Here is a 12,893-nt window from a genome sequence, read left to right on the forward strand (position 1 = left end):
GCAGAGAGTTTAGATTTGTGCGTCATAGTGTTTGGGCCTCGGTTCCAATTCCTGCTGCAGTCGTTTGTGGGGACAGATGGATGAAACAAAAGCCGACGCTCTTAACTACGAGTTTTACAACAAACTATTAAAGTCCTGCGCTGTTTATACACAAACATTTGAATACCTGTCTTCAGGCCAGTTTAATTATCCTCCCCCTTCTGTCCGTCCCTCACCACTTTGTTGTCTCCCAGAGAGAGAGAGACAGAGACGGAGAGAGAGAGAGAGAGAGAGAGAGAGAGAGAGAGAGAGAGAGAGAGAGAGATTTGCTTCTGTTTTCATTAAGATATGACTGCAGTGCCGGAATGGCGTGACTGTATTTCAGCACTTCCACAAAGTAGCTCAGCTCTTCTTCGCACACGCGAGGTCTTTCTCCTGCAAAGTCAAAGCAATTAAAGCGGCCTGTGATGGCTGCTTTTGAAATCTCAGCGCCTCGATACGTGCACTCCTGTGATTCGGTCCGATTCATCATTACGGAGCACTTAGATGTGTAATTCCGTCATTTACATCTTCCGTCCTTTCATGTCCACCTCTTTAACGGTATGTTTAAAGCCATTATTAGGCTGCGTACAGCAAGTACGAGCAGCAAAGCCCCTGATTCAGGAGCGACGAGAGCCACTGCGCGGTATACTGAGGGAATGTCGAGGCGCTTTTTAATTATCTGGACTTGGTACAGGATGCCGGGGGTTTTTGATTGTTTAAATGAAGCAGCTGGTTTATTGTCTCTGCTTAATTCCTCCATTGTTTTTGGAATATGTCAGACTTCTTTATTCTTTTATCAGGTGCGCTGCAGGAGGAGGAACACAATAGCCTTCATAGCGGCTGCGCTGGCCGCAGCACAAAGGCTCTGGGCAAAAAAAGCACCCCAGGCCAGGCGCAAATTACACTTTTCTCCAGCTCAGCTCCATCTTCTCCTTCATATATGTGCTCTTCTGCTGAACAGCGAACCCTCTGACACACATATAGACACAGCAGAGCTTAAATAACAGCACAGATCGATGATACAATGATAGCACTTTCAATTCCACATTATTCGAGTTGGCTTAAAAGTCACTTGATGTGATTGTGTGTCGCTGTGGTCACGGGTGGTGAGTGCTGCTGGGTTACGTAGCGTTTGCTTACATGCTAACGTCACATGTTTCCGTCATTCTGAGTGCTGCATTTCAGCCTAAACGGAGAGCGCGCCGGTATTCTGATCTTTTTTTTTTTTTTTTTTATGGATTAATTATTGATTTTTTTTCAGCGTAGTGCAGCACAAATAATAAATGCTAATGATCCTGCTGTGATACAGCTAGACATCAACGATCAGTATCAAGTAGCAAGTATTAAATAGCATTAAATCCATATTTTTTTAACTCTATATATCAGAAATTGTGACTATTTACACAGTTATAAATTTACCAGAATGCTAAATTCATCCCGGACGCCGAGTCATCTAAATGCTGACCTGGATTAAGATTAAATCCCTTCACAGTATGCAGCAGTTTGTTCTTATGCGTTGAGTATTTCATCATAAAACAGAACAGCCAATCAAGTATTAATATGCAAATTCATGAAGGGAGACACTGAAGAGGGTTAATTCATGTTAGGTACATTTCTAATCTGCATATTCATTCAATCTGCACTGATTTATGAAGATAAATATGGCTCACTTCACTATTTATTATTTGATTCAGGAAAAAAAAAAAATCTTCAAAACTAGATTCAGGAAATTGAACGTCTCTGTCACACACCCACCACTAATCCTCTAACACTTCCAAAAATATTTTGCAAGAAACAAAAAAATTGCAAGCCCAGGTGAGTTTTTGACAAGAGATCACTTTAGGAACGTCTCTTTTTTTGCTCCCGCTGTGTTCATGATGAGCTCTTAATGAAACGTTTCTGTGCTTTCGGGGGGGGTTCGACTGGTGTTGAGTTGCTCTCCCTGTGGCAGGTGACAGTTCAGATGTGCGCTGATGTTAACTGCTGCCGAGTGCAGTGGGAGTTCTGTTATTTTAATTAGAAGATAAGGATTGAGAGAGTCTCTCCAGGCAGTGTGTGGTGTCGGTGACAGGATCCAGCTGATGATGAGGAAGAATATGATTCACCCGCTGATACACACGCTCATACGTTCCCTTCGGTTTTGTGATGTGAGACTCGTGCTTCAAAATCGGGTATAAACTGACAGACATGCGTAACTCACATAGCAACACCAAGCACAAGCTTACGTAGTGACCTCACTTCAGTTCACTTTTTTATTTTACACATTTGTAATGGACTCAGCAATCACACTGGTGAAGGTGCTCTTGCCACCGCCTCCCTCCACCCTGTTTCCTGAGCCAACAGCTGGACGGGAATCACAGGTCCTCCTTCATTCTGACGCTCTGTCGGAGTGTTTGCATGTCTCTGAAAGCTAACAGAGCGCTTTAATTAATTGTCCAGCTTTCCCTTTGAAACAATGTCCTAATTCTGCCATTTAGCACCGGCATATCATAGTTTGTTGTTATCTCGGCAGCCAGATTTTGGTAAATAGTCATATTAAAAACTTTAATCTCCTGAATGGAAAATGAAGAGCGGCTGAAAGCCCTGTCATGTGCAGTGATAAATATTATCTAAGCTTAAACCTTCCCTCTTACACCCCCCCCCGTTTCTTTGCTGTCACTCTCTATTCTTCTAAGTTCTAAAAAATATGTTCATAACACTACAGTAGAATGTTTCAACGTAAAAAAAAAAAAAAACAGAGCTACAGAAGTACTACACACCTTTTAATTCCCTTGGTCTATTACCAGATGCTACAGTACTTACATGACACAGTGTGCAGCTTATATCTATGACACAACTTCTTTGTCTATCATTGAAATTTATCAAATATCACTTTTTTCATTCATCTTCTACCGCTTATCCGAACTACCTCGGGTCACGGGGAGCCTGTGCCTATCTCAGGCGTCATCGGGCATCAAGGCAGGATACACCCTGGACGGAGTGCCAACCCATCGCAGGGCACACACACACTCTCATTCACTCACGCAATCACACACTACGGACAATTTTTCCAGAAATGCCAATCAACCTACCATGCATGTCTTTGGACCGGGGGAGGAAACCGGAGTACCCGGAGGAAACCCCGAGGCACGGGGAGAACATGCAAACTCCACACACACAAGGTGGAGGCGGGAATCAAACCCCCAACCCTGGAGGTGTGAGGCGAACGTGCTAACCACTAAGCCACCATGCCCCCCTCAAATATCACTTTCACTTTTCAAAACAAAACATTATTTTAAATAATAAATAAAGGTGTCGTCGGAGCATTTTACTGCTTATTTAAATAAATTAAACCCTAACAGGATGCTGGTGTGCTAGTTCAAAAGCCCTACACAACTTTCATCTATCTTGATTTACCTGTGTGACATTTGTATTTGGGGGTTATGGGGACACTACAGTATGTAGCACCTGATGTTAAATACATGCATTTTGTGTTTTCTTTTTTGTCTAATAGGTGGCCAGCTATGGTGCACCACCACTAAGAACATAATGGAGAGCGAGGAGCTAGTGGCATTTGTGGTGGACTTTGACTCTCGGCTTCATTCGGTCAATCACATGTCCCTGAGCGAGGGCATGTACCCAGCACGTCTTCTGGACACCATCCAGCTCCTACCACAGCAGGCTGCTATGGCGTCCATTCTCCCCACCGCCATAGTTAACAGTAAGGACATGAACACTAAATACTGCTAAATAAACAGTCATGTAGCTCAATGTACAGACCAAACACAAATGCAGATGGACTCAATCACAAAGTACATTAATAAAGTCATAGAACTGCTTCCTGCTGTAAATTTGGCTGCAAAGGTGTTGCATATGGACACTCTGTTCCCTGGCTGTGTTTTGCCAGTATTTTGGCCAGCTGAGCCAACTCGGATCTCATTACGTACACACACCTACAAAAAGCAATTTGCAGCACTTGTCAGTCATACATACATTAACCTCTATATCAAGGATCCAGGGATAAACATAATTGACCTTCAGTATAGTTTACAATAAACATTCTTTCAAATATGTTAATCACAGAAATTCAAGCCATGTGTAAACACGGCCGGTTGACTTAATAAAGGCTATCGAGGGTTCAGCGTGACAGGAAGGCTACTACTAGCAGATGGTGCCCTGTTTTAGTTTGCCCTTGAGCTAAGGGCACCAACTTACTGGCATTAGTTTAAACTGCTGTGCCATTTCAAGTTCAGTACAAGTACCTGACAAAACCGATCAGTAGAATGTCTAGAATAATGCCGGCTAATATGGGCCAGCTAGTACATGATAAGTAACATATATATATATATATATATATATATATACGGTTAATAGTAAGGTGATAGTAAGCTGTATTTGGTCTAACTAACCCTGTGCTCATTGTATGGATTATTGCATATGTATTTCAGAGGACATCTTTCCTTGTAAGGCTTGTGGAATCTGGTTCAGAAGTGAAAGGAACCTGCAGGCTCATCTGATGTACTACTGCAGTGGGCGGCAGAGGGACCCCGACAGTGTACCTGAGGAGAGCGAAGTGAACCCTCATCAGACCCCCAGCATCTGTCCTTTCCCACAATGCAACAAGAGCTTCAGTACTCCCCGTGCCCTGGAAATGCACCTGAACACGCACAGTGGTGAGTGGACATCCTAATTAAAACTTCTGCAGGCAATAGAAGAATAAGCTTAGGTATTCTTCGTCACACACGTTTGGATAAAGTATCAAATAACTCAGATAATCAGCCAACAGAGATTTCATTCAAACTAATATCAGGAGGGTGGTGAAAGGTTTTGCATAATCCAAGATAGTAGGTTGACTCCTGTAAACTGGGGCTACTGTATCTGATCTCTACCTTTGGTCTCCTTCAGGTGTCAAAATGGAAGACACACCCCCTCCTGGCACCAGCTTGAAATGCACAATCTGCAACTACACCGCGGATTCTCTCATTACATTCCAGCACCATATCCTCACTCACCTTTCACAGGCGGCCTTCAGATGCAATCACTGCCATATCAGTTTTCAGAACCACAGGGAACTCTTGCAGCACCAGGACTTACACAGCCACTCCGGCAAGATCCACAGGGAGAGCGACAACGAACAATCACCACGGGGGACAGAGGAAAGTCTGCAGGCCCGAACAGAGCTATCTGCCAGGAAGGACGTTGTCATGCAGAGCCCCAAAACTGTGGCCAACAAGGACAGTGCCCCTGATGGAGAGCTGGAAAGAACAGAGAAAAAGCTTATACTTGGACTACAGAAAGGAGAAAGTCACCCGGGTGCCAAGGCCAGTTTCTCTTACACCAGGATCAAGTCAGAGCCTTCCAGTCCCAGACTGGCCTCCTCACCAGTTCAGCACAACATGGGACCCACATTTCCCATGGGTCCGTTCCTGTCACAGTTTGCATTCTCCCAAGACATTTCAGTAGTGCCCCAAGCTTCTGAGATTTTAGCCAAAATGTCTGAACTTGTGCATCGCAGACTACGCCATGGAGGAAACAGTTACCCGCCAGTAATCTATAGTCCTCTGATGCCAAAAGGGGCAACCTGCTTTGAGTGTAACATAACTTTCAATAATCTGGACAACTACCTTGTCCACAAAAAGCACTACTGCAATAGTCGCTGGCAGCACATGACAAAATCTCCTGATTTCTCCACTGTTTCAGATAAGGTGACAGACTCTGTGAGTCCCAACAGTGGTCACAATTCAGTAGGGTTGCTGGCTGGATGCCACCCACCAGAGACCGATCATTTAATGCCATCAGCATGCTTGAATTCCTCTGTTTTGGACATTATTAATGCCAGTGGTAAAGTGCCTGATAAAGACCACAGTGGACAGGTCAAAAAGGTCACCACACCAACAGGTGTTGAAGACAAACTCAACGGTAAGCAGGCCGAAGTTAAAAGTCCAAACACAACCGTAGGCGATGGTGCTGAAAACGATCCAAACAAAACCACTTGTGAGGCATGCAACATTACCTTCAGTCGTCATGAAACTTTCATGGTCCACAAGCAGTATTACTGTGCCTCCCGTCATGACCCACCGATGAAGCGCCTGTCTACTAACAAGGTGCCCACCATGCAGAGAACCATGAGAACACGTAAACGCAGGAAGATGTATGAAATGTGCCTGCCAGACCAGGAACAAAGACAGGTAATAGGGCCGCAGCCAGGATTTTTGGGTGTTCCCACTCTGGGAAATCCCTGTACCTCCCAAGAATCTGTGGAAGGCCTGGCTGACCGTTTCCATCCACGCTGTGACGTTTTTCCAGGGATGGTCCCGAAGCACATTGAGGCATCTCTTACAGTCACAAAATCCATCCTAGCACCCAAAAGCAATGCTATTACTGACACGCAAGAACTGGACGCACCAATTGATCTTAGCAAAAAGTGCTCGCTAGTCTCCGACAAGACAGGTAACTCACCCAAAAGACTCTTGGACTATCATGAATGCACTGTTTGCAAGATAAGTTTTAACAAGGTGGAGAATTACTTAGCTCATAAACAGAACTTTTGCCCAGTTACAGCTGCTCAGAACAACGAGATTGGTGGCATGGACCAGCCTTTGTTTCCAAGCATGAAGATGGAAGGCACTAATCCTGAAGACATATTTGACAAGAGTCCTGTGAAATCTGAGAAAAATGGTGGCACCAAGGTGCAAAATGGCAGTCTGTTCCCTCCACACCTTGGATCTGTGCCAGAGTTAAAGACTTTCAATGATTCCCAGCTCCTGCCTTCCAAAGAAGTGTTTTTGTCACACGGCCTTTACCCTGGAGCAATAAAAAAAATGAAACCAACTGAGCCAATATCTCCATATTTCGGGATAAAACCTAGTGATTTCCTGGCAGGAGGTATAATGAAACAGGGTGAACCCAGTGACCAAGAGCAGGGTACTAATGGAGCAACTGAAGAAGGTAAAGAGCAACAAGCAGCCAATGGCTGCCCTCAACCTGGCAAAGATCAACTGCCTTTGCTCCCCAAAAACAGGGGAATGGTCATCGTCAATGGTGGGCACAAAGTGGACGACAGCCAATCATCAGTACCCACTCAGCAAGAGAACCAGCGCAACAACGCATCACCAACAGACGGGCAAGCATCTCCCACATGGGGCCAGGAGAACCCCCCAGATCCTAACGGCAACACTTCACCTACATCTAAATCACCAGTTGAGGATGCGCCACCTGCTGCGGCCAAAGGCATAAATGGTTCGGCTCAGCCAGCCGGAAGCGGCAAGTACTGCCGCCTCTGTGACATCCAGTTCAATAACTTATCAAACTTTATCACTCACAAGAAGTTCTATTGCTCGTCACATGCTGCCGAGCACGTCAAATGAACTCTTCCTCTCCCTCCACCTCTCCTTCCTCCTCCTTCTCTCTTTTTCGCTACACTGTCATGTCTGGAATAGTGCATCATGCAGTTTTATATGCTGCTTGTGGACAATCAAGAGCTTCATCTTTCATTTTTCATCGAGACTTTGATGCAAATTTTTTGTCAAGAAAAAAAAAAATTCCATGTGTAATACTGGTGCCACTTTCACCTTTATTTATTTTACAATCAGTATTAATAGGAGTAGTGACCTTAATTTAAACACAAAGGAAATTTATATCAGAGTTGTTTGTAATGTTATTGTATAGTCATTCTTGTGTAGCAATCATTGTTTACACTGTATTGTAGGTTCAACCAGAGGATAGACAATACAAAAACGGAAATGCATTTTAGACACAAAAATAGCTACTGACGCACTTGTGCATTCTTATTTGCTGTAAGTTTTTTTGTATATGCCTAAATGTCATTTGCAGTACTCATGACTTCTCAGCCTTAAACACGGTTTGAAGGGAAAAACCAGGCACAACTCTGCATCTCATGTTTTGGCATATACAGTACATCCAGCTTTGCATATGTATGTAGCTGTTGGTCTATGTCTTTTATTTCTTTTTTTTTTTTTGTTATTATTATTAACTCAGAAGTGAGTGTTTTCATCAGGATGGCAGCATTCTTGTATAGTACTCGTATTTCAGTTTGCAATCCATTTTGGTCTCCCTTTTTAAAAATTTGCTCTCAATGCAATACTTTGTAAAAAAAAATAATAATAATAAATAAATAAACAAACAAACAACAAAAAAAAGGAACGTTACTGAACGCAGTATTAGGAGAAAGGGAACATGGCAGATATTTCTAACTCCTTAAGAACAACAATTGTACGAAAGTAATTTTATCGGTGTTACTTAACAAAAAGGGGTGGGAGAGGATTTTGGGAGGGATGCTGTGTTAAAAAAGAAAAAAAAAAAAAAAAAAGAAAAAAAAAAAAGATCATTCCAATGTCCTTATAATGGAAAAAAAAAATAATAATATTTCTTAAAAATGTTGTTGCTATGCATGTATATGGATGGAATAAAATTCCAGAGCTGTTGGAAATTTTTATTTTGATGTGGTGTCATAATTAAACCTTAATCCTCAGGATAAACTTGATGTCTTTGTTTTCTTTGAATACACAATACAACACATATACAAGAAAGAAATAAAGCAGGTTTTTTCTCCACAAATCACAGAAAACATTTGGCAGATAAATTTGAAAGAATGAACAAATCAAATAGTTTCAAAACAAAAAAAAGTCACATTTTGACTGTTTGTTTTTAGAGATTTTTTTATTAATTTTCCCCAAATCAGATGATGCAGCACAGCTGTGAATGTTAATGGTTACCAAACAGGAAACACGGCGGTGTTTGAAAGCACGGTGGTGTCATTGCCTCATTGCATGTTTGGTTTGCCTCTTTGACACGAGCTCCAGTAAATGTTTGCTTACCGATGACGCCTTTTTAGAGATCATGTGACGGTCCGCCCCCTGAATGTGAATGAGCTTGGCCTGAGGGTAAACTCGCTTTAAACACTTCCTCTGCACATCAGCAAAAACCTGACACACAAATGACAAATTAGGAGGATGTCACCTTGTAGCAAAACGTCCCTTTGTTAACCTAAATGTCCTTTTGTCCCACACAGATCTAATATGATGACACGAGTACATTAGTTCGCTTTACGCAATGGGGTTCGAATTAAATAAAATAATTATAATTATGATGATCGTTATCGATGTTGAGCTAATCAAACGGTTAAGTAGATGACACTCACTTGGTTGAGGTGAGCGGGGAGCTGTTCGTCGAACGAGTCCCCCATGATAACGCTCAGTGATATTCTGCTAGACAGCAACTTGAATTTGGAAATCTCTCTGGAAAAGAACAAAGAAATCAGTAAAGAAATAAAGGATTATTGCCTTGATTCCCATTCATTGAATGCTGGAAAGAGATTCAGTAGCAGTAACGCTAACTGTTTGTGTTTGTTTTACCGGACTTGAGACGCGCTCTCGTTCAGGAAATAGTGCTCGTCCACGGCGCTGCTCTGGTGAGCAGGGTTACTCAAGAGGTATTTCTGATCAGAGGAAAGACGAGAGCGGGGTTACGCTATATGAGACGAAGCTAACACTTTGCACTCAATTATATTAAATCAGTTTAAAAACACGCCTCTTGCTTCAGCTGTAACTTTAAGTAAAATCCTGGTATCGCTGTTACTCACTGTTTATAATATTATGCCTTTACAGGAAAGTCTACTTTTCACCTTGGATACTCAAAACTCTGGGGAAAGATGTGAGTCAAAGCAAGTGCAAAAGTTTGTATCCCTCATAAGATTATTGTGTGATTTGATATCATTCAGAGTGCGATGTGATCGTAAGCATGCAGAGATCAGGAGAAAATCACTGAGAACCTTTATAGAAATCAATGCTTTCGTTTTTTTGTTTTTTTTTTTAAAATGATGTGTTAATAGAAAACAGCTAGTTTAATTAGTAAAATGGCTAGAAATCTTTTTTACAGTCTTAAATGTGGTTTACTGTAACCTTATATTAAAGCTAAAACTGAATATATGCAAAATATTTACACGAGCTTACACCATCGTTCATTTATATGTTGTTCTAATGTGATTTTCCACTAAATACTCTCACTCCCTTTATGTGTGTGTGTGTGAGAGTGTGTGTGTGTGTGAAAATTATGAATACTCGGTGTAATATTTATTTTACACAGTTATTATCTGCTCACCGGTGCTGATGTTACAAACACGAATACTTTACAGGGGAAGAAAACTACACATAGCACCATCAATAATGCCAATCAATCAAATATGGTAAATATGTAAATATGTTAATAAGTGGAATGAAAAGTCTCCTGCCAGCTTGAATATGTAAACTGACTCGTCCCCACTAGCCTGTTTAAATCCAGAGATCCCTGATACGTCCTGACATCTGTAAAGATGACAAAGCTTTAATCACACACACACACACACACACACACACACACACACACTTCACACCAGCGTTTTGTAAGCAACGGCTTAACAATGGGGGAAATAAAGGAGTCGACAGTCATCTCTAAGGGCCCTGAGTCCAGACACAAGACCATGACATATGTTTTATCTTTCTCATGTGGAGGACGCAAGCGCATACATGAGGCAAATAAATAAATAAATAAATAAATAAATAAATAAAGGGGGGCACGGTGGCTTAGTGGTTAGCACGTTCGCCTCACACCTCCAGGGTCGGGGTTCGATTCCCGCCTCCGCCTTGTGTGTGTGGAGTTTGCATGTTCTCCCCGTGCCTCGGGGGTTTCCTCCGGGTACTCCGGTTTCCTCCCCCAGTCCAAAGACATGCATGGTAGGTTGATTGGCATCTCTGGAAAATTGTCCCTAGTGTGTGGTTGCGTGAGTGAATGAGAGTGTGTGTGTGTGCCCTGCGATGGGTTGGCACTCCGTCCAGGGTGTATCCTGCCTTAATGCCCAATGACGCCTGAGATAGGCACAGGCTCCCCGTGACCCGAGGTAGTTCGGATAAGCGGTAGAAACTGAATGAATGAATGAATGAATAAATAAATAAATAAATAAAAAGAAGAAGTGTCAGTATGTTACATCCAATGTATTTACCATGCACTGCATTTTATTTAATTATCACTTACACTGATGATGTTACTGATATCACACTCTAGGCTATAAGCTAGTTTAAAGGATATATGTTAATATCTATAGACTATTTCTATCTATACACAACTATGGACAGCACACGATGTTTACACACCAAGACGTCATTTTTTTATTTTTTTTACTTGCTATAATATGTTTAATAATGTATAGTACTGAATGCACAATATCTCCCTCTAGGCCACTGCATACATTGTTTAGAGTTTCCTATTTCTATTTCTGTACTGTGTCTGCACATGACAATAAACCTGAAACTTGTATACGATATTTCACGATGAATTCACGACAATCCTCAGCTCGTTTCATACCCAGCGTCACTTTAAAGTCGCTCTTTCTTCTCTGATCCCTGTCGGAAAACTTTCCGACGTTTAGTTTCCCGGTTTGTTTGTTTGGAAGACGTTTAAATTCTCGAGACGATGTTTGCGCAGATACAACAAATGAGACTGACGGATGGAAACGACAAGGTTTCACTTCCACAGGTGTTACGCATTCATTATTTTTTAGCTTGCTCAATTTATTAAAGAAGAAGAAGAAGAAGAAGAAGAAGAAGAAAAAAAAAAGAGAGATATTTTTGAAATCATTCAACTCAGACTCAGGTCAGCTTTCGATTCATGTCACAAATAGGACCCAGCAGCCGTCTGAGAGGTGGAAGGGGCTTATGGAAGAAAAAAAAAATGTAATAAGTGATTTGCATATTCCCGGCCACACGTTAACTTGCATGAAATTGGGTGGAACTAGAGCGGAGAAGAAGAAGAGGCGCCTAGCTCGAGCATGGACGAGCTCGCTTCGCGTCCTGACCTCAGAGACCCTGTCTGAAGACGTCTGGAAAGGAGGAAAAAAGAGAAACGAAATAGGATACAGAGCCCGGGTTCGTCCCCCGTGCACACACAATCGCATCAGAGCAAAGTTGTTAAGCTCAGTTTGATGGCTGCTCTTTTATTTTTTTTTTTTTTAAACCGCTTTTCTGACCGTGCTCCAGACATCATTAAAGCACAGCACCGTGGAGGAGGTTTAGTCTAAATAAGTGACACTAGACTACCACCATGTGGTGGCTTTGGTGAAGCGCAACAAGCAAGACAAAACAAAACGTGCACTCCTGGTACAAGTGAGGCTCTGCTGACTGCTTTTCCCTTGGAATTACTTTTGGAGGGGAAAAAATATTGGACAGAATAAAATAAAGCTTTGTGACAGTATGAAGTTCAGACTATTTCAGCCAGGAAAACTTTTTAAACTAACTTTAAAAAAAGATTTGAGCTTTTAATCCACAAACCAATTAAATGTTTTATTTCATGTATTGATTAGAGACGACATCTTAATCTGATAAAATCGATAGGTTTATGTGGAAAAAGCAAATTAAAAAAAAAAAAGATTTATACTTCAATACCTAATCAGTTAGAAGATGAGTGCTTGGTCAGCTCAGCCTTCAAACTTATAGTATATTCATTCATTCATTCATTTTCTACCGCTTATCCGAAGTACCTCGGGTCACGGGGAGCCTGTGCCTATCTCAGGCGTCATCGGGCATCAAGGCAGGATACACCCTGGACGGAGTGCCAACCCATCGCAGGGCACACACACACTCTCATTCACTCACGCAATCACACACTAGGGACAATTTTTCCAGAGATGCCAATCAACCTACCATGCATGTCTTTGGACCGGGGGAGGAAACCGGAGTACCCGGAGGAAACCCCCGAGGCACGGGGAGGACATGCAAACTCCACACACACAAGGTGGAGGCGGGAATCGAACCCCGACCCTGTAGATGTGAGGCGAACGTGCTAACCACTAAGCCACCGTGCCTCCTCTTATAGTATATTATATATCTTTATTTATTTATTTG

The 12,893-nt window shown here is 42.2% G+C and overlaps 2 protein-coding genes across 2 annotated transcripts in view; one reads left to right on the forward strand and one right to left on the reverse strand.

Annotated features, from left to right (window-relative positions):
* The window catches only part of zfpm2a (zinc finger protein, FOG family member 2a), a 143,537-nt gene extending 135,378 nt beyond the window's left edge, over positions 1–8,159 (forward strand). Inside the window, exons 6-8 of the mRNA XM_060861781.1 lie at positions 3,515–3,721; positions 4,449–4,673; positions 4,906–8,159. Of these exons, the coding sequence (XP_060717764.1) occupies positions 3,515–3,721; positions 4,449–4,673; positions 4,906–7,367 (2,894 nt within the window). The 3' untranslated portion in view covers positions 7,368–8,159. The remainder of the gene's footprint in view (positions 1–3,514; positions 3,722–4,448; positions 4,674–4,905) is intronic.
* Positions 8,160–8,660: 501 nt separating this feature from the next.
* Positions 8,661–12,893, reverse strand: part of si:dkey-122a22.2 (uncharacterized) — a 28,634-nt gene continuing 24,401 nt past the window's right edge. The window contains exons 9-11 of the mRNA XM_060861782.1: positions 9,375–9,457; positions 9,161–9,257; positions 8,661–8,945 (exon numbers count right to left, since the gene is read on the reverse strand). Of these exons, the coding sequence (XP_060717765.1) occupies positions 8,775–8,945; positions 9,161–9,257; positions 9,375–9,457 (351 nt within the window). The 3' untranslated portion in view covers positions 8,661–8,774. The remainder of the gene's footprint in view (positions 8,946–9,160; positions 9,258–9,374; positions 9,458–12,893) is intronic.

The sequence above is a fragment of the Tachysurus vachellii genome, chromosome 25 (genome assembly GCF_030014155.1).
Source record: "Tachysurus vachellii isolate PV-2020 chromosome 25, HZAU_Pvac_v1, whole genome shotgun sequence".
In the NCBI taxonomy this organism is placed as follows: domain Eukaryota; kingdom Metazoa; phylum Chordata; class Actinopteri; order Siluriformes; family Bagridae; genus Tachysurus; species Tachysurus vachellii.